Source organism: Apodemus sylvaticus, chromosome 3, assembly GCF_947179515.1.
Source record: "Apodemus sylvaticus chromosome 3, mApoSyl1.1, whole genome shotgun sequence".
Classification (NCBI taxonomy): Eukaryota; Metazoa; Chordata; class Mammalia; order Rodentia; family Muridae; genus Apodemus; species Apodemus sylvaticus.
The window spans coordinates 70,865,077-70,887,251 of NC_067474.1; the positions used below are offsets into that span (position 1 = coordinate 70,865,077).

At 47.4% G+C, this 22,175-nt stretch overlaps 1 protein-coding gene across 2 annotated transcripts in view; it reads right to left on the bottom strand.

Moving 5' to 3' along the window:
• Positions 1-412: 412 nt before the first annotated feature.
• Positions 413-22,175, bottom strand: part of Ptpn3 (protein tyrosine phosphatase non-receptor type 3) — a 109,247-nt gene continuing 87,484 nt past the window's right edge. For both annotated transcript variants that reach the window (XM_052176527.1, XM_052176528.1), the window contains exons 20-26: positions 14,877-14,967; positions 14,550-14,611; positions 13,671-13,817; positions 5,677-5,805; positions 4,576-4,721; positions 3,927-4,062; positions 413-1,215 (exon numbers count right to left, since the gene is read on the bottom strand). In XM_052176527.1, coding sequence (XP_052032487.1) covers positions 1,138-1,215; positions 3,927-4,062; positions 4,576-4,721; positions 5,677-5,805; positions 13,671-13,817; positions 14,550-14,611; positions 14,877-14,967 — 789 coding nt within the window. In that variant the 3' untranslated portion in view covers positions 413-1,137. The remainder of the gene's footprint in view (positions 1,216-3,926; positions 4,063-4,575; positions 4,722-5,676; positions 5,806-13,670; positions 13,818-14,549; positions 14,612-14,876; positions 14,968-22,175) is intronic.

Here is a 22,175-nt window from a genome sequence, read left to right on the forward strand (position 1 = left end):
GTCTGATTCTCTCCTCTGAAATGAAATGGAGACCATTGTAACCTAGGGCGAATGAACACATTTGTTCTTCTGTACAGAGATGAATTCTTTACATAAACTCAACAGTAATTTGAATCACGTTAGGAATCCTGAGAAAGTCAGCCACCTACAGACACACACATACACACAGAGACACAGAGACAGACATACATACTACCCTTGATTGAGAAGCAGTGTTTCTCATGGTCACTTACTAGAAGGTCATTTCTCAGAAGGGTCCAAAATTCTGAATATTTGGATGCTATCATCCCCTCCACCCCCAAGAAAATCGTCTTGTTTCAAGTGTGAGAGCTTGAAGTAGCAGCAATCCAGAGATGCAGTAGTTGGCGAGTCCAGTCATGGCGTCCGAGTGTACGGCAAGGGGGCGAGCAGAGGCTCGCCCACTTCCAAGCTGGGCCTCAGCATTGTGGAGAGTCCAGTTCCCAGTCTCGGCTGAGAATTCACCTGAACATACATCATGAAACTGGTTCAGGCACTGGGTGTGATCCTGAAGAAAAGGAATTTGGGGTGGGGGATGGGGTGCTTTGGATCGCAGAAGGGGTAGAGATGAGGCAGAAGGAGGGAGGGAGGGAGGGCAGAATAGAACTTGTTCATCCTCCAGCCTTAAGTTCCTTGTGCCCTGCCTGTGGTACATTCATCTGAGTTTTCCCTGGCATCAGGGGTAAAGGACACCAATTGCCAAGGAAGTTCAGCCCTTGGAGTCCCACACAGAACAACACACAAAACACATGAGCAACCACAAGTAGCCACATTGTCGGGCTTCTGGTGAGAGGGCGTCTACAGCACTGCTGGCGTCCCCTCTCACTGCTCAAGGATGGACGACAGGGGACGGTGACGTGTAGGGAGAAACACAGTTCCCAACTGGAGATCCCCTGTTGCTTATCTCTGGGCCCAAAGGAGTCATAGCTGCATGCATATCTACACCATCAGTTCTTATGTACAGGATAGCTTTTCCACAAAAAGTTAAAGTGCCTGGCTTCAGAGAAGCTCATCCCTTTCCCACAGTGACCAGCATCTCTGGGGGCCTCCAGGGGAATGTGTGTCCCCTTCTTCAGGAAGTCACCCTAGGGAAGGAGGAATGATTGCTTCACAGTTGTCCTAACTGGGATCCAGCCTCTGGACTAAGCCTTCTTCATACACTCGAAGAATTGCTTCACACACAAACTTGTATTGGCTCTGGAAGAGAAAAGAAAGCTGTCAAGGCCAGAGCCCCAGGAGTGTTGCCTCACGCCATGCTTAAGAGGGTCTATGAAGCACTTAGATTATATTTATGCCCTGAGTGCCAACTCTGGGCCTCGTGTTGGGAAAGACTGAGGTGAACTCCGGCCTTAACAGACTGGGTGGGTGAGTGGGGCACCCTCAGAGAAGTGTGGGCCAAGGGGGAGCTGGCTGCCGAGCAAAGCCGTGAGGCGTGTGAGCTAAGCACCAGCGTTCATCTTTCTCTGCGTGATTACCATAAACACAGCTGCCACAGTTCATGCCGTCATCCTTCCCTACCAAGACAGGTCCCTCAAATTATGAGTACAAATAAACCCTTCCCATCTCTGTTAGGTTCCTGGCCACAGTAATGAGAAAAAATAAGGCACTGATATGGAAACCCTGGCAACAAGGGGACATCTGTTCTGAGGTGTGTCTGTAAGGACCCACCATCCTGGCCTAGAACACTTAGTTACGTGTAGGGACCTGGATCTGGGCGGTGGAGGTTATGGACACAGGTGGACTGGGGGGTTTGGGTGTAGGATGATGAACCTAGATTCTCTTTCTTCTTAAGAGAGTTAGGGAAAGATGGTAACTATTTGGATGGCCCTTCAGTATCCACAGGGTATTGCTTCTAGAACTCACTATGGACACCCAGATTCTCGGTTGCTCTGATCTTTCCTGTGAGAACCCACCACATATAATCTTGCATATTTTTTTAAAAAAATCATCTTTTTGGCAAGGCAGAGTGGTACATCCTAGTATTTGGGAGGTAGAGGCAGATGATCTCTTGAGTTTAATGTCAGTCAGGACTACCAAGTTAAGACCCTCTCTTACAGGTATAAAAAAAAAAATCACCTTATGAAGTCAGGCGCAATGGCTCACATCTGAGCTGTAATCCTAGCAACCAGGAAGCTGAGGCAGGAGGATTGCCTTGAGTTCTACAGCAGTCTGGGCTACAGAATAAGAGCGTGGCTAAAAGCAACTCCTATTGCAAGTATCACCAAAATCCAAAAGAAAAGCAAAAAGATCACCTCTAGATATTTCTAATAGCTAACACTGTGTCTTTTGTGGTGAATAATAGAGAAAAGTATTTATATGTTTATATAGACACCCCCGCCCCCCATCTTTAGATAGAGGATCACTTAAATCCTTGGATGTGAAGCCACAGATACAGAAGGCTGACAAGGTCTCGTTAAGTTGCCCAGGTAGGCATTAAGATTGTAATCCTCCTGCCTCAACCTCTAGAATAGCTGGGATTAGACTCTCGCGCCAGCAGGCCTGGCTGAGGGGGTTCTGGGATCTGAAGCCAGCAGCATTTATTTAGTCTTCCATACGGCACAACCGTGCAGACAATGGCCATAAATGGATGACTTTTTTTCCTTAGTCATCTGTGTGTGGTGGGAGGACAGCTTGTCTTTCTGCAGATCCAGCTCAGGTTGGTAATAAGCATCCTTACTCCTAACTTATCTCCACAGCCTGAGCTAGTTTTTCTCAACTATATTTCCCATGTACAAACTAAGGACTCATGCCCTGTTAGGGCAATCTTACTTCTGTCCAGCAGCTGGTTGGCAAGTTCTAACTACTCAGAACTGGTTAGAACACAGACGTCCTGTTCCTTGCTTCACTAACCCCTCTCAATCCCCCCCACCCCCAAAAAAAACCTCTGGAGGTTTTATCAGGAGGCCATTTCTCTGTCTTTACCAACTCATTCTTAAATATTCTTCTAGAAAATTCTTAGATACCCCTGGGACTTTGCCTATCATGACAGAGACTACAAACTAAGCCTGTTCTACTCGAACTGAGCTTGGATGTCTTGTCTACTATTTAGACAACCCCACCTGCTGAATGAATTATCAAAGGCTGGATGGCTCTCATCTGCAAGGTGGGTAATTGAGGCTATAGAGGTGTTCACGGGTTACCCAAAGGTTGTCAGTATCTGAGCAGGAGGCCAACCATACTCTGCTCTTCTTGTAACTCAAAATGACAGCTATTTCCTCCTAAGGACATTTGTCATGTCAAGCGTGCTGGCATGACAGAATAGGAGATAGCCTATGGGGAGGTAGGTACCCGAGTGACATTGCTTTCTTCTGATGAGTAATGATGGAATGCAAGGGGGGCTGCTTATAGGCTGAGTGGCAAATAGGATACGTCAGAGGTAAATAGAATGCACATCAGGGCCTGGCGGTGGTGGCGCACGCCTGTAATCCCAGCACTCTGGGAGGCAGAGGCAGGCAGATTTCTGAGTTCGAGGCCAGCCTGGTCTACAGAGTGAGTTCCAGGACAGCCACAGAGCCAGCTATACAGAGAAACCCTGTCTCGAAAAAACCAAATCCAAAAAACCAAAAAAAAAAAAAAGAATGTACATCAGATGGGCCTGGGCTTTGTGGTCACTGTGTCTCTGACAAGCTGTGTGACTCTGGGCACCTGACTCAGTTCCCTTGAACTCAGTTCTCTTCACAGTATCCCTGGCTTATGGACGTCTGTGGGAGCTCAGGAAATGTAGATCTCTGACTTGTTGTTTAGACATGGTCTCAGAATGGAACCCTGATTGGCCTGGAATGTTTTATATAGATCAAGATAGCCTCAAACTCAGAGATCTACCTGCCTCTGTCTTCTGTGCAGGAGTAAAGGCACAGAAGTATACCTAGCCAATCTCTCCCATGTTTTATTACCGAGTTTCTACTTACAGATGTCTGTACCATCATGGCGCGCTGGTCTCTCATTTTCCGGACAATATCCAGTGGGTAAACAGGCAGGTTCCTCTCAATTAAGCACATGGCTGTTTCCATAGTGACTAACACACCCGTTCGGCCTATCCCAGCACTAGGGAGGAGAGAGAAGCAGAGGCTCAGGCTCTGTCTGGACCTCATGTCTGTAAGGCAGAGGTGAATCCCTAATCAAGGCCCGTGTTTACCCAGGAACAACCCGGCTGCTGATTTCAAGAATCAAAACCACACATTCAGGTGTGATCTTAAGCTCCTTAAACAAAACAAAGCAAAACACAAAATCAAAACAAAACCATCCCCATAGGTCTTAAGGCTGGGACAAGAAAGCCATCCAGGAAGTGCAGAATCCACTTTCCCTAAATTGTGCCAGCTGTCAAGGTCAGAACCTTCAGGACAGTGAGGCGTGGTGCTTTTCCTTTTCTGCATCCAGCTGTGCTCACATGTTTATGATTTCGTTAAGTCCCAAGTATTTTGCAATTGTTAGGAAATGAGCATAGTTTACAGGAGCCTGTGACTGTGGAATAAGGGTGGGTTCGATGGCTGCCCATTTCTTCTGGCCTTTCCCAAGGGTAGAACCATTAAAAAAAGAGAAGACAGCGAGGCTCAGTACCTGCAGTGAACCAGGGCAGGCTCACCATCTACCCGCAGCGACCTCACATACTTCACAAACTCCAGGAAGTCTGACGAGTCATCAGGCACGCCGTGGTCAGGCCACGCAACATACTGGAGATGGGTCACTGTGTGTTCTTCCCCGGTCTGTGGAGGATGTGGTGGCCATGAGTCATCAAGCCAATGAGCCCTGCCTTCGTTACCAGCCAGGGTGGCCTTATCCTCAGTGTCCTCCTGTCCCAGCTCTGTCATGATCGCTGTCAGCTCCCATCAGGCTCCCCACCCTCCCAAAATATCAAGATGCTGTCTTCTTGACCCCCTTTGCCTCCAGAGGTTCCTTGTACTTGCTCCTATGCGTTCTGCAGTCAACGGTCGCCCATGCTGACTTTGTATGCATGCATAATCCTTCTGTATGGAGCTGAGGTTCTTACCTATGGCCTTGCTCATAATCATTGCAGGTCCCAAATGATAATGCGGCTAAACACCCTCCTACTGCTGGTCCTTACCCTCCATACATATACACAATAAAATGAAGTTTACCATCTTAACTAATTTCAGAGGTAAGGCCTACTGGCATTAAGTGTAGTTACAATGCTGCCCAACTATCTTGTTCCAGAAACTCCATTTTTATCACCCAAATAGAAACTCTGTAGCTATTACAATATAGGTCTCCATTTCTCTCCCCTTTCTTCCTACCAGGGCAAACACCATTATCCTCTCTGTGCCTGTGAGTTTAGGTATTTGGATAGAGATAATATCAGTATTTATCCTTCTGACTGGCCTCTTTCATTTGCCATAATGTCTTTTGGACTCATCCTATAGTGGGATTTGCCAACAATGTCCTCCTTTTGAGGTTGACTACTACTCTATTACATGGTTTTACCCGTAAAACTCTTGACAGGCAGACCCCAGGGTTGCCTGTCCTGCTTGGCTACTGTGAATGGTGGAGCTACACACACAGGGTACTGGCTCTTTGTCAGCAAGAGTTTCATTTACTGACCTACCTACCAGGCAGCATTGCAGCAGAGCTGAACGCCAGACCCCCCAGGGGCTACTGACTGGGCCTGCTGCCCCTCCATATGCCCCTCCGAGCCTTGCTCACCTCAGTGTTTGTAACTAGCATTTCTCGGGACACATAAGCAATGGTGCAGTCCTCTGCCTGACACTGGATGTGAAAGATGCCGTGGTCCATGATGTCAGGGGGATCCGGCCAGTACTGGTGACATTTGGTCTGTAAGGAACCAGAGAACAAGTCAGGCTTTTCTTAGGGCATGACCACAGGCAGGGTAACGGCATGGCATCCAACATCTGTCCAACATCTGTGACAGGAGAGGAGAAACTCAGATGAGACCCACTTGTGCCCATGGCCTGAAAGGAGTCAGCTTACCTTCTGGGGTTTGTTCACTGCGAGAGCAGCAGGGCCTGAGTTCAGGGGCTCCCGACCCCTGCCCGGGCTGCCCCAGGCTCCTTGGGCCTCTTTCTGCTCTCAGCACCCACCTCCCCCACCCCAGAGCTGCTCATTTTTCGCCCTACCTCTATCAGGAGACTTGGGACACAACCAGTTAAGTAAGATCTCACTTGGGTGTCAGGGCTCTACTGGAAGAATTTCCCGCCCCATTTACTGGCCGTTTGACTTCCAACAGCCCCTGACATCCTTGAATCTCAGATTTTTCAGACACTGACAGAGGCCAGCGAGGGTGCAACGTGGGGTCACTTGTGAATGAAGTCAGCGGTGGTCATCCACACAGCAACTGAATTAGGTTAGTGACCTTCCTCAAAAGTCCTATTTACAAATCTCTAGGCTGAGCTGGGCAGTGGTGGCGCACTCCTTTAATCCCAGCACTTGAGAGGCAGAGGCAGGCAGATTTCTGAATTTGAGGTCAGCCTGGTCTATAGACTGAGTTCCAGGACAGCCAAGTCAACACAGAGAAACCCTGTCTCGAAAAAAACAAAAACCACCGGGTGGGGTGGTGGTGGTGGTGGAGGAGGTGGCAGTGGCGGCGCACGCCTGTAATCCCAGCAGAGGCAGAGGCAGGTGGATTTCTGAGTTCGAGGCCAGCCTGGTCTACAGAGTGAGTTCCAGAACAGCCAGGGCTATACAGAGAAACCCTGCCTTGAAAAAAAAAAATCCAAAAAACAAAAAACAAAAAACCCAAACCAACCAACCAACTAAGCAACCAAACAAAAAATCTCTAGGCTGAGACAACTATCCTTTTCCATGTGTACTGTGTCTCCTGCGCCCTCAAATGCATTCATAGAGAACAGGGGCGGGGCCACAGGCGTTGTACTTGCCCTTCTGAGGGTGAGCAGCTCAGAGGGTAAAGGCACTTGTGTAAGCTTGATGGGGACTTCAACCCTCCAAACCCTGGTGGGAAGAGAGAACCGACTACCATAGATACTTGTTTATGTCCATGTGCTCTATCTAGCATGTTCAGTGTACACACACACACACACACACACGTGACACCACACTGATAATAAACAAAACAAAAATTGTAAAATACTTCTTCAAAGGTGAGTTGGGGCGATGGGACAGAGGTTGAAAGAACTGGCTGTTCCCCCAGAGGACCAGGGTTCAATTCCTACCACCCACATGGCAGCTCACAACTCCTGGTAACTCCAGTGCCAGGGGATCTGATCCCTTCTTCCGGCCTCCACAGGCACCAGGCACACACTAGTACACAGCCACGCATACAGGCAAAATATTCATATACGTAAAGACTTCCCATACAGCAAAGGCAGGATCAGGGCACTGGGCACTAAGTGGCTTGCCCTGGCCACGGAGCTGCACTGTGACAGTCTAGCATTCGTCCTGTGGTATGTCAGTGTCTCTCAATATGGTGGCTGTGGCTTTCTAATGTTCCTACTGCCTTCCCACGGTCTTTTTTTTTTTTTTTTTTGGTATAGAATAGAGTTTATTCAGGGCAGAGGATGGGAGTTAGTGAGGTAGAGAGAGAGAGAAAGAGAGAGAGAGAGAGAGAGAGAGAAAGAGAAAGAGAGTAAAGAGTGGAGAGTAGAGTAGTGGAGGCCGGCCATGATGGAGGCTGGCCATGGCCATGTGGAGAGAGGGGGAAGGGGAGGAGAGCCCAAGAGGGGCAGGAGGTGAGAGTGCCAGGAGGCAGAGCGATGAGAGAGAGCGATGAGAGAGAGCGATGAGAGAGAGCGAGGAGAGAGAGCGATGAGAGAGAGCGAGGAGAGGCCTTCCCATGTTCTATTTCCCCTTCCAAACTCTGCAGCCTCTTCCCATAAACCACTGCAGTTCCCACTTCTGGGTTCCACACCCAGTGTGAATCTGAGTGGTTGTCTATAGTTACTCTGCCAACTTTTTACTCCTTTAACAACAACAACAACAACAACAACATTATTATTACTATTTTTGTTGTTATTATAGATTTCTGTGTTGGCCAGATGGCTCAAGCCACTTTCATACCCCTTGAATAGCCTGCACTGAAGGCATGTACCATCATGTATAGCTTAAAAAAAAAGAACATTTCCCCTCAAATCTAAACTGGTTCCCATGTAAGTAAAAATGACATTTGTTTATAGCAGAGGTGACATAGCCAACAGACACATGGAATTTGTTGGGGAAACAGCTTTCCTAGCCTTCTTTTCAAATGTCACAGTGAATATCTGAAATTAAAGTATGCCGTTGGGGCTGGAATTAAAAGGTCTATTGGAACAGTTTAGATTGGAAACCTCGCCTAGTGTGGAGTTATTCTCTGACTCTCCAAGATTCAGAGGCTCTGTTTACAGGACTAGAGACAGAGTTGTCAGACACTGACAGCACGCCTGTCTGTCCATCTGAACCTGCATCTCCCTCATGTATACAGGAGAAGATAGCTCCCCAAGCTGTCTGTGGTCCTACCCTAGGATAGCTGGGGGACAATACTCTCCAAAGAGACCCCTTGTGCAAGGCAGAGCTAGCTACATGGCTGGTGCTCCCTGAGTGTCTTTACCAACGAGGAATCTGCAGGGAACTGGACTCATTTTCGGTCTATTTGGATCTGGATGCACCAGGGACACACCAGAAGAATCAGGAGTCTTGAAGGTCCAGGCTCTCGAACCCAGTGTGTCTTGGGAGCCTGTGTCTCATGCCTGTTGGGGGAGGGTTGTGAAGGCCCCACATCTTCTGAATAGTAGCTGTTATATTCCAGGGAGTGCTATTCTGCACAGTGCTCATTTCTGGCTTGAGACCACTCCCTAAGGCAGTGACAGCGACTATCGTGACTTAACTGGGGCTTGGAGGCTCAGCTTCACCCCATGTCAGGTCACAAGAACTATGGGGACAGAGCCCAGTTTTCATTCCAGGTTGATACCCTCTGAAGGGACATCAAGGCTATGAGGAGACAAGGCACTCTGCCACCATGGGGAAGCGGGTTGTAGAAGGACAAGGGGCGCTGTGGCTGGCTGGTGGCCACAGGCCACAGGCCACAGGCGGGCCTTGGAATACTCTCCACAAGGATTCAGTCACAGGCTGATAAGACTGCTCTTTTCTTGAGGTCCCAGCCATCCAGTCACTCTGACACAAGGGTTGGGAAGGAAAGGTGACATCGAAATGGTTTTGGAAAGGAAGGGCGTTAGGGCACTAGCAGAGCACACTGAAGGCTGAGCTCTTAGTAGAGGAAGACTGCTGTCCCAGGAAGACAGGCCAGGTAGGGATGTGGGAGAGGAGAGCCGTGGACCCCAGCGAGATGGCTGGGTCATCGGCACTTAGTTTCTTGCTCACTTGGTCCACAAGCCTCCCTGGGGAGGGTTGGATGAGTCAGAGACCCTAGGGCATTACCTCGCCTTCGGGTGCTCTCCAATGCAGCCGAAATGACACAGGAAGAAAGGACAGGCACAGTGGGGGCAGGTGAGGCAGGAGTGGACAGATGTCCTGCACAGACTGGGCAGGGTGCTCAGGACTGAAGGGGTATGGTGGACGAGGCAAGGACAAATCATTCAGGCCAAAGAAAACGGAGACAGAATGTGAAGTGTCACCCGGGCACCTAGGGGACAACAGACTACTACTCAGCAGAGCTGCGCAAAGGGTACAAGGTGGGCTGGGGACATGTAACATTTTGCTCTGTGCATCTATGAGCCATGCAGGGTATGGGCAGGAAATGCTGGACCGACCCTCTGTCAAGGCCCTGTGAGGGAGGTGTGGATGGACTAGCCTGTGGGAACCTGGACCAGTGATCTGCTGTTTTTGCTGTGGGAGACAAAGAGGAAGGTTCTGGGGTTAGGCAGGGGTAAGAGGGACACAGTGGGAGTCGTGAGTGCCAATGGCATTAAACAGTGAGCGGATGAACTGAAGAGGAAGAGGAGCTAAGACCTGCTCCAGAGGCTGGCGTCAGGGCTTAGGCAGATGTGTGCTGTGGCTCAGATGTGGAGCTGAGCCGCATATGCACGAGGTTGGTGGCTTTGGGATCATCTTACAGAACAGCACTAGGTAGATATGTTCAAGCAGGAAGTAAACAGCTGGACTTGGGGTTGAACCTTCCAGCAGGACACCCGAGGGCACCAGGAAGCAAACCAGATTTGGAACTAAGTCCCGTGGGAGGGAGCCATTTCTTTAACCGCCCAGTGCACATTCTCAAGGACATACAGAGAGCAAGAGGACTGTGCTATCCCAATCCCCTTCTTGTTAGCCTCATGGTAGTCGTGGGCTTTACTGCTTGCTACTCAGAGCAAATCTACTGCCTCTGGTCCAGCTGGACAGTGGGACTCTGGGGCCTAGTCCCTAGAAATTCGTCCCAATACTCAGAACCACCCAAGAGATAGGCAGTGTGTTTTGTGGTGATGTGGGAACTGGAGCCTTACAGTCCTATTCAAAGCTTGTACTTTAACTGACAGGTGTGATGGAAAGGAAGATTATACACACGATTCATGTGTAGATATAAAATATAGGCGGGGGTGGGGGGAGACATCTGATAGAAGGCACTGGTTTTCTCAACTGAAAAACGATCGATCTAAGAAGAAACCCCCACGTAGTCAACAGAGAACCTAACCAAAATAAGGACAGAGGTGAGTGACCCTGTAGGCTGCAGACTTGCCGACTTCAGGTAATGAGAGACTCTTCATTCTGGGCACTGCCTCCCTAAGGCTCAGGGCAGCACAGGAAGGTCTGGGACTCTAGTGTGTGCCTGCTGGGAGACCCACTTTCCTTCAGGCAGGAAGTCCCAGTAGGGACTACAAACTGGATGCACTGGGAAGTTCATCTTACATCAAAGGAGGGGCAAAGCCATTCACCTGGAATGACTGATTCGGAAGTGGGCGTGGACTGGGGCCGGGGACAAAGGGCACAGGTCACCTGAGAATCTGTAACAGAGAGGGAAGCAGGCAGCTGGGAGTTTTAAAGAACAGGTTTCTAACTACTGATAAAGGACGGAGTAAGTTGGCAGGGCCAGAGCTGCCGAAGGGATGGGCAGGCCTCGTGGGAACTCTCAAAAGCATGGTGAAGTTACAGTAAGAAGAAAGGGATGGGAAACAGAAACAGGCTGGGTCCCGGGGAGACCTCAGATGACAGGGAAGGACGGCTGCAGCCCAGAGCTGGAGGGGCAGGCCCTGAAGAGCGACAGATGAGGGTAAGGCTTCTTGTATTGTAGAGAGCCTTTCTCCCTGACCTGGAACAAGCAGATCAAGGCAAGTCGGGCAGAGCATCTGTCACCTGCCATTCCGTCAGGGGCACCCTGTTCTGAGAAGAATGACCATCTATAGCTGGAAAGGGGAGAGTGAACTTTGAAGCAGCAAGAAGCCTGACACCGGCAAGCCAGCCTTGGTGCTGAGTCACTGGGTGGATTCAGGTGTCAGCTCTGAAGAACTACATCTTGTGCTCAAAGACCTCAGGGGACCGCAGAGAGCCAGTGCCACAAACTGCTCCCAAGGAAACGTGATGTCTGCGCATTGAACTTCCAGAATACAAGGCAGAATAAAGGCAGACAGAGCACAGAATATTTGAGACCAATAACACACTAGAATCAGAGGCCTCCAGGTTATGGGGACAGATTCTTTTTCATGCAAGTCAAGTGACTCACTGTGTCACCAAGAAAGCCTCCGCCTCCGCCTGGGTCTAGGGCCACTTGAACATTCCATCCCTAACATTTTTGATTTGTTTTCATGATACATAGCAGAGAATGAGATTAGTGTTGCTGGCCTCAGGCGCAGGGCTTAGGAGAGAAGAACACTTGGGCTTTAATAACATTTTATATTTGTTTTGTTGGTGCACTTTGAGAAAAGGATCTCAATGCAGTCAAGGTTGGCCTCGAACTCCTGATCCTTGTACTTCTGCCTCTCAAGTGCTGTATTACAGATGTTTGCCACCGGGCTCAGCTCTGTTTAGCTCTTTTTCGAGACTTTTACACATACTTTTACCTTTGGCAAACAATACTGGATTTTTGTCTAAGAAACATTAAGAAAATAAAGGTTAGTAACATTAAAGCAAAAAGAAAAGTTAGTTTGAAGGAACTATGAAACACATGCAGTGCAATTCTGATGAGAGTCATTAAGGTAAATACAAACTGATGTTATTGGCACTGCTGGCTAACGTGTACAGCATTAATGGTGATCAATCACTTGGGTGTGATAGCACACGTGTTCCCTCCTAGCATGTGGGAGGGCTGAAACAGGAGGATTAACATCAGCTTGGCATACAGAGTAAAACCTATTCCCCACAAACCACAAAAATATCAGCAACAACAACAACAACAACAACAACAACAAAGACCCTGTACCGAGCACTCTTTGGAGGCTTCCCATAGCAGCTAGCTCAGTTCCCCACAGCCCTGCGAAATGGGTGATATTTTGCACAATTCCTTAATCACACAGGTAGAGGGGACAGCAGGATCTGACCCTGGCCAGCTGGCAAGTCCGCTTTCTTACCCACTATACCAAGTAACCAGATGGATGCAGGCACTTTAGGAAAACAGAGGGTGAAGCCCTGTGAGCTAGCGTGTGGGGGCTGGGAGTCTCTAAGTTCAAAAAAGGGCCAAGCAACTCCATCTCCTATTAAAACGAAAACCACACAAGAATGAGGCTTTCAGACAAAGAGCTGAGCTGAGCTGGAGAGGATGGTAATTTCAGCTGCGCTGCAGACAGTCTCTCACAATGAGGGGGAAGGCAAGATGGAAACTGGGGAAGGTAAGAACAGATGCTAGGATTAGCGAGCGCCCTTCGAAGCAAGCGTGCTCTCAGTGCCTCCGGGGACCAGCATTCAGGAAGAGGTTTCTTCTGCCCCTTGGGGACTTCGCACTTTTCTATTCTGATTTATGGGATGAGCAGAGACTCTGGCTAATGTGTGAGTGACAACAAACTGGGAGTCAAGGCTACAGCAGAGAAGTGAAGGGCCTGAAAGCGCTAAACTCCAATGACGATGACAACGTTTGGGGGACACTGGAAACATGGGAGTCCTCTGAGCTCTTTATACATACTGTCCAGTTTCCCCCAGCACCCCCAATGTGGAGGGCACTGTTTCTCTACTGCACATTCAAGAAAGCTAAGGTCAGACAGGCTTAATCAGGAGGAACTGTGTTTTCAGCGCAGTCCGGCCCAGTGCTGGATAGAGATGCCAGGAGTCAAGGGCATGTATATCAGAGGGACGAGACGGTGCCCCAGCAGACTACAATCCTGTGAGATGCGACATTGATCCCAGGCAGCCACAGACACGGGCAACACAGGGGTTCTGGGGCAGTTGTGTAGGGGGAAGTGGTGGGGGAAGTACTTCCTTCTAGCTTGTCTTTTTTAGATCTATTTATCTTATGTGTATGAGTATTTGGCCTGCATATATTGTCTGTTCACTATATATATGCTAAGTATCCGTGGAGCTGAGAAGCGGATGTCAGAGTCCCTGGAACTGGAGCTACAGATGGTTGTGAGCTGCCATCTGAGTGCTGGGCCATTGAACCCGGGCTCTCTTAACCACCATGGAGCCATCTTTCCAGCCCTTATAGCTTGTTTTCATAGATGCATGTGAGGACGTAGGCAGGAAGAGGACTTTCTCGTCACTGCGGGTGTCCATTGGAGAGTTACAGGTTGGCAGAAGGTCCTCTCCAGCCCTGAGACTCATGTTCTACGACAGCACAGGCTACACACATTTGAACTGGAAATGAAGCCACTTACCCGCCCTCGCTCCGTGAGAGTCGTCAGCATGACAACAAGAGACAACTTCTGATCCCAGACAACTTGCCAAAACTGTGCACAGGTGTGCGGCAGCGGTCCCTGAGTGGCGATGTACTTGTTCACAAGGTTGGCAGCGGGAATCTCCATCTATTGTGAGATCGGTAAGGTATTATCCATAGACTGTCAACTGACAACGGTGAGCAGGATTCTCCATTTACACTTCCCCAGTGGCTTAGCTGAATCATACCAGAAACAGATCTTACCCACTCACAGTCAGAAAGAAAAAAAAAAGCGCAGCAAAAAGCCACTTCCAGATTTGACCATAACGTGACAGAGCCGTGAGTGGGACTTCTGAGAGGACCAGTTTTCACAAGGGCACTTTTGCAAAGTCATGGTTTATTTAGTACATAGGGCCCGAGCAGCCAGTTCTGCTGCCTGGCTAGTTAAGGGTAGTTTTCAGTGTGGTCAATTAAAGTTTACTGATCTTAGCTTTAAATGGAGAAATCTAAGTTCAAGTAAGTTGCCCATGATGAGGATGTCTCCATAACACAGGCAAACCTTTCCCTTTTTTCTCTTTCTTGGGATATGACTTTATATAAAGAGGGAAAAAGCAAGCGCCTGGTCTATCGGCAGGTAATGGTGGAATACGAATGTGTATGCACCCCTCTCTCAAAGTTTTGTGGCTTTTCAAGTTATTTGGTGACCCTGGCTTTGCACCTCTGTAAAGCGAGGTCACTTGTAGTCTCACCAAACCACTGCACAATGACGGAGTAAATGGAAGCATGCTCTGTCACTGAAATGTCCCCTTGCTGTCCCCACCCTCATTGCTAGGACCAATGTGTCCTTTTTTTTAAATGCCCGGACAGATTCCCAGCTTACGTTCACATAACTGGCATTAATATAATCTTCATTTCCCTGCAGTAATACCCGGGTAGTGTCATCTGTGGGAGAGAGAAAAATTTACTATTATCCTGAATGTTATTTTTATCATCCCAAGTAAACAAGGGTTCAGTTCCCAGCCCCATCTGTGGCTCTCGCCTCATTAGCATAAACACTATTCCCCAACTGTTCTGAGTCTGAGATGGCTGCAATAAAGATGACGGTGTTTACAGACGCTCTGAAAACCATTCCAGAATCCCAGACAATCTGTTTTAAACAGGAAGCTCTATCTCCTGTAGGGGAAGGAGGCTCGGGCCGTATACTCACAGGGCAACACGTCTTTGTATCGGTTTTTATCCAAATTCTGGGGCAGCTTGGCAAATGTGACGGGTAAGCCGGGCTTCTTTCGGTAGAGTTGCTATTAGACAAAGGAAGACATTTAAAACCCCATCGCTATGAAAAGAGCCATGAACACATATCTTAATGGCAGAGGTCTTCATGCGAGACCCCCCCCCCCCCCCAATCCTAACATTTCAAAGTGATCCTATGCTACACGGAAAAAGAAAACCTCAGTAAGAAACTCTGGTAGAACAAACCAACTAAAGTCTTAAATATTTTTAAACGTGAGGATCTGGAGGGGAGAGAAGTCAGGCAGGGGTTGAGTCACAGACAATAGATCCAGGTAAGTAAAACCTTATTTTTATGACAACTGACAAGTGTGGGGGATAGAGGAGAATTCTGACTCACCTAAATTAGTCTAAAACTACATTTTCTTCCAGTTCAATGGAACGAAACATATTCATTGCTTAAGAGCAAGAACACTTCATTCACTGTTTCAGTAACACATTCCCATAGCATGTAACTCTGATCCTGATATAGTAACTTCATTTAAAGGGACAGTTCCCTATCCACACAATTAGCACTAGAAATTAAAATAAAGCCTTCGGTGCACAGACTGGACTTGCTGATATCAGGGCCGCTGTGACTTTCACCACAGCTGTGGAGGTATTAGTAGGGTTTTGTAAGTGGCAGGTGGAGGTTAATTGCTTGGCCCAAGATTGTAAGAAGCAGCTCGGGTATGAAAGAAGCAGCCACACCCCTTTTCCTTTCTATACAGCTGTTTCCACAGTTTTCACAACTGTCACCAAGCCCTCACACAAGTGCTTCTTAACTCCCCCGGAATTTAAACCCTTATTTCAGTGTTGGAAGGAGTATTTTTTTTTTCTAATTGCAAATTTGGGAAACTGAGACTGTACCAAATAAAACCAAACTTAAAAAAAAACAAACCAACAAAACAAAACAAACACAAACAAACAAAACCCAAAACCAAAAAACCTACTTCTAGAAGTCTACGGTGGTCTTTTCATATATTTTCCCAAGCTTATTATTTTCTGTATCTATATATATATATATGTATGTAACTGTACATAAGTATATCTGCAAACATACACAATACACATAGATACTACCTTCTTATAACTTTTTTTTATGTGTTTGAGTGTTTTGCCTGCATTGTGTTTGTGTACCATAAGAGTCTGGTGTCCATAGAAACTAGAAGAGATCCTAGGATCCCCTGCAACTGGAGTTAGACAGTTTTGAGCGTTAACGTGGGTGCTGGGTACCAAATTGGATCCTCTGAAAGAGCATGAAGAGCTCTTAACCACTGAGCCATCCATCTCTCTAGTCCCCATATTATCTTCTTAACATCAAAAGATGAGACTGCAGTGGTATTTCTCATGTTAGTCGATAGAGATAAAGTATCTTAAAGTAATAGATATTTGTGAGAGTTAATCCTGACTGTCAACTGGACTGAGAGACACTTAGATTGGATCAGTACACCTCTGGATATGTGGTGCCATTTGCAGGGAGACAGAGTGTCAACGGCCATCCCATCGGACCAGGGTGGAACGGAAGGCCCGAGGAGGCTGTCCATTCCAGTCTTCTCCTTTCTGCTTCCTGGCCGCTGAGAGGCAAGCGGCTCTGCTACCTATGGCTCATGCCTCCCTACTCTGTCTCACCACAGCCCAGAAACCACGGAGCCAGGCAACCATGGGCCAGGACTTCTGAAACCAGAGTCCAAACAAATCCTTGTCCCTTTCAACTGTTTTGCTTGGGCATGCACATAGCTTTAATCCCAGCACTTGGGAGGAAGAGTCAGGATCTGTGAGTTCAAGACGAGCATGTTTTAAAGAGTGAGTTCCAGGACAGCCAGAGCTACAGAGAAACTCTATCTTGAAAAACAAACAAACAAACAAACAAACAAACAAACAAACACACAAACAAAGCAAGGGGACAAAAGCAAACACAAAATTCCTCAGGGGAAAAAAAAACTATTTTCTTTAACTCTGTATTCTACAAATCTCTAACATGACAAGTGCCATAATGCATCATAGACATTTTTAATTCTCACCAGCCAAACATTTCACAAGCTGACTTAAACCGAAAGATCTGAGCATCTCATAGTCAGCGTTCTGGGAAACAGCTGCAATTGTGAAGCCTACTTCATCCTCATTATTAAACAGTATCTGTTTCCCATATTGCAAACTATTCTCCACACCGATGATTTTTAATGGCTTAGAAATTTAATTATTATAATTTACTTTCATTCTTGGTCTACTTTGCGATTAGTCCATTCTACAATGTTTCCCCTCGGATAAACATCCGAGAAGAGAATCCCAGCACCTGAGCATACCTGCAAGGACTCTGATACACACCACCAAACTGCCCTGTAGGAATGAATATCGGTCTGGTCACCAAGCTATAGCCAACATCCTCAATTAAGATTTCTTTGCATTTTGAATGGGAAGCTGAATACCCTTCCCCCTCCCCCAGCAGTATTTCTGTGTACTATGTTGTTTTATAAATTCACATCGTTTAGGCCTGTTTTATTCATTAGACAAACTGCATAAAACTTAATCAGAAGAGAGTTAATGTGGAGATTCAGGGTCATAATAATGGTATTGTATCTATACCTGATACATCTACTGGATGTTTTAAATTTGCCAATTCTAATAATGGTATTGTATCTATACCTGATACATCTACTGGATGTTTTAAATTTGCCAATTCTCCAAGTACTCAACTACTGACCTATGACCAATAACTAGACAGTTTCGGTACCTAACAATCTGAAGAAAGCTGCTGAAGCAACTCTAAGAACCGGTGGGCTTTTATAGCCAGTACGTACATTCTAGAAATGAAGTCATGGTTTATTGGAAGCTCTGGCAGAGACGTCATAGAAGGCAGTCGCATTTGTCTACATAGCATTTTGTTTCTAACAGATTAACTGTATGGAAGTAAAATCCAATTAAGTGACTAGGAACCAGCACCAGATAGAATTTCAAATAACAGGAATGTAAATGCAATCAACCTGAATTCAAGGAGATAAACACAGACCCAGAAAAAGCTGTGATCATAGCTTTTACCTGTATCCAGTAATAACAACCTGCTGATAGAATTGTGAGGTGCAAGGCAACCTATTTTAAAACTTTCCTGAATGTAGCTGTGGTGGTTTCAGGAAGAATGACCCCAAAAGGCTCGCATATTTGAATACATGGCCCCCATTTGGTGGAACTGTTTGGCAAGGACTAAGAGGTGTGGTTTTCTTGGAGGAGGTGTGTCACTGGGGAGGGGCTTTGAGGTTTCAGAAGACACTCCCAGTGTCTGTGTCTTGAGGGTGTGTCTCAGGATGTGAGCTCCCAGCTATGGCTCCAGAGCCAGGCCTGCCGCCATGCTCCCTAACACAGCGGTTCGGACCCTCACCCTCCGAGAACAGGAACCCCAAATAAAGAGGACCCGGGATCCCTCCTGCTACACAGCTCTGCTCGCTCTCCCCTCTTCCTCCCTCCTAATCTCCTACTATGACTCTATAAAAAGCTTGTCTCTAAAATCAACACACGCCCAGAAAAGGAGTACAACAGAAAACCTATTTATATAATTGAAAATTACAGAATTTTCAGAGGAGGATAAGTGCACAAATAACAATGAAGACTGGTTTGGCTTTTGCAGGGTCTGACAACTCTCCAGTCTGCATGCCCTTTGCAAAGGCTCACAATGGCTAGGCTGGAAGCTGTCCACTGGGATCAGGATTCCAACACTCTGTCTCGGCAGCGGCAGGTGCTGGCCTTAAGCACTGATATTCCCACTTTCCTCAGGACCCTAGGGTGGGTGTGAAGAGCCTGCTACGAGACAGGTCAGAGTTATAGCGGAGTGAATTAGGTCTCCATGGTAGCGGCCACAACTAGAGACAGGGGGGAGCCTGGATGACAAAGACTAGGAAAGGGAATGGAGGAAGAGGAGGTGAGGAGACCCTGCCAACTAGCCTGTGTCAGAGTGGTGACTTTAAAGATGCCTGCTGTCTTCTCCCATAGCCGCCACTCAGTTGTGAAGCATGTGAACTGTGTCACCAGAGGAACTGGCTTGAACTGATGAGGTGGAGAATGTCAAAATCCCAGCAATCTCAGAGTTTGAGATTTAGAGATCTCATCCAGAGACCATCAGGAGTGAGCTGCCTTCCTCCCTGTTTCTGTGCCAGCCTGCCTTAGAGCAAGTAACCTAGAGACCCCCAGCCAGTTGCAGGCAGTCCGTTACGTAGCACACTGGGAATTCTTCCCAATGCAAACGGAGCATCACCAGCATCTTAGCCTCGGCCCATAGAATGTATTTACCCCCGGCATTCCATCCCACTCTCCAAAGTTCTAGATAGTCCCTGTCCACATGGAATAAAGCCCTCGAGTTATTCCACCAAGGATTGTCTGACACTGTATGCTTTTTTACTGAGCTGTAACACTTGGGGAAAGGCTCTCTCCCCCAAAGCACTTAACCCTGTACCTTGGACCTGCCTCCCTGGCCAGGTTCCTGATGCTCACAGAAGTTCACATCAGAGTGTGAACCTCTGACATTACCTCTGCAGCCACAGCCTTGTGGGACCCTCCATGAATGCAGGGATCATATCTCATTAACCACATAAAGGTGAAGGTTAGCACTGTGGCTGTCACACAGTAGGTGCTCAATAAAAACATGGCCGTGTTGGGAGCTGCTGTTTGACAGAGGGTTAGAAGCTTGGGGTCAAGGGCTACACAATCCTTACTGCTTAGAAGGCTAGGCAGGAAGACCATCACAAGTTCAGGGACTGGGTTATACACTGAGCTCAAAGACAGACTAAAATATAATGAGATCCTTTGTCAAAGAACAAATAAGAAGGGACTGGAGATATGGTTCAGTGATTAAGAGTACTTTTTGCAGAGAAGACTTGGGTTTGGTTCCCAGCTGACAATCATCTGTAACTGCACTTCCTGGGAATCTGCCCTCCCCCACCCCTCCTACCCCGCCCCCTCTCACCTCCACAGGCATCAGACATGTATGTGGTACAAAGACCTCATACAGACAAACACTCAATAACATAAAATAAATCTAAACGAAAGAACGGATAGACAAAAACATATAAATAAATGGTTGGGGCTGTAGCTCAGGGGCAGAGCACTTGCCTAGTATTCATAATCCCTTAGGTTTAATCCTAAGGCACTATGCAAGAAAGAATAAAAAACAAAACCAAAGGTGGAAGCCACATACCACACCACGACAAGCCAAGCTTTCTTAGACACAGTGCCATATAATTAAGCTAAGGAGAACCTAGTCTCAGAATGGCACCAAGTCGTGGTTTTCCTGGAACTATCTGGTGGATTTCCTGGTACTGTCTGGTAGGAGGAGCCTTAGCAGTTTCCCCTCCATGAGCAGCTCACCCACACTGTGGGCATCTCTTTCCCCCTGTTCCTGACCCCCAGAGGTCAAGGCACCATCTCCAGGGCACCCGGGGCCGATGCTGGCCTTTCCATGCAGGCATGCTGCAATGGGGCGGGTGCCAGACTCTGGGATCCTTAACGGTCCCAGGCACATGTGTCTGGCATCCTAACAAGGATTCTTTGGACCCATTTCACAGACAGACACATAAGACGGAACAGCATGTTCTCTGGGGGCATGGGATGCACACACTGAATGCAGGGACATTCAGGGGCCCTGGTATTCTGTGCTTCCCATTGTCACTCTTCTTTCCTTATCAATTTTGTTGTTGTTGTTGGTTTTTTGGGGGGGGAGGAAGAGGGGCATAGCTCTTACCACTTAGCCCTGGCTGGCCCAGAACTCATGTAGCTCCACCTACCTCCCGAGAGCTGGCATTAAATGTGTGCCACACTGTCTTTCACCTTTTCTTTCTTAATGAACAAAAAGAAAACCAAACCAAACAAAACAAAACTAAACACTGGGCCAGGGAGACAGCTCAGTGGGCAAAGGTGATTTGCCACAGAATCTGGTGACCAGAGTTCAACTCCCCAAAAGACACACAGATGAAAGTAGAAGAGGATTCCACAAAATCGTCTTCTGGCCACCACATGTGCACTGTGGTGATGTATGTGTGATGTAACGTAATATATGTGCGTGTGACGTAATATAATGTATGTGGTAATGAGTATGTAATGAAATGTATGTGGCAGGCAATAATGCATTTTCTAAAGAAAAAACATTTAATTTTGTTCGTTTTCATTTTTGAGGTAGGGTCTTATTCTGTGGCCCAAGGTTGGCTTTGAATTCACAGCAATCCTCCTGCCTCAGCCCCCTGAAGTTTGAATATGAGGCATGTACCTTAGGCTGGCCTAGAATTCTCCATCCTCCTGCTTCGGCCTCCTGATCACAGGTGTGGGCCACCACATCTGACAGAAACTACCTTTTGTTATCACACTCTTTCCAGGGATCATATCTAAGCTTGAAGGAACAATTGTCCTTGCTAATTGCAACATGGGCTGATCTCGATCTCTGGTGAAGTGGTACTCGGCTCCTCTAGCCTTCCAAAAACAAATTCTGCCATTACCACAGGAGCCAGTGAGCCACTTGTTTTGACCCTAATGGGCAGTTCCTTGAGTGGCAATGTAGGCGTCAATTAAGAAACAGGGATCAGACAGAACTTGGTTTTGGTACAAATGGATGATGCGAGGTAATCCATTTCCACCCCACCCAAAGTTAGGTGGGGTGGAAAAGACCCTCAGTGGCCTCTCCTGGACACTGCTCTCTCTCCACCCACACAGTTATCCAACCATCAACTCACCCACCCATCTAATGATCCAGCCACCCACCTGCCCATTCATCCATCCGTCCATCTGTCAATCCATCTACCCAACACTCACTTGTCCATTCATCCGGGGAAAGAGGTTACTCCCTTGCAAAGTTCATTTCCTATCAGGTGAACTCCACAAGCCTCTAAGGAGGCAATAAATAACAGTAAGCAAGAAAGAAGCGGGTGGAAAAGAGCTGAACTCTACCTAAGTGTGAACCGCTGACAGTGATTGGATTGTTATTTAAGTCAAGGTCTTGCCCAGCGTAGTCTCAAAACATCACAACTCTTGGGTTTAAGTGATGATCCTATTGTCTCAGCATCCCGAGTTCAATACCCACTCACTCTGATAGTTTACGGTTTTGCTTGTTTTTAAGATTCATTTTATTTTTAGGGGTGTGTGTGTGTGTGTCATGATGATGATTTACACACATGAATGTAGGTGCATGAGGAGGCTCGAAGAGGAAGAGTCAGATCTCTTAGAACTAGAGTTACAGGACGCTCTGAGTCACCCAACACATGTG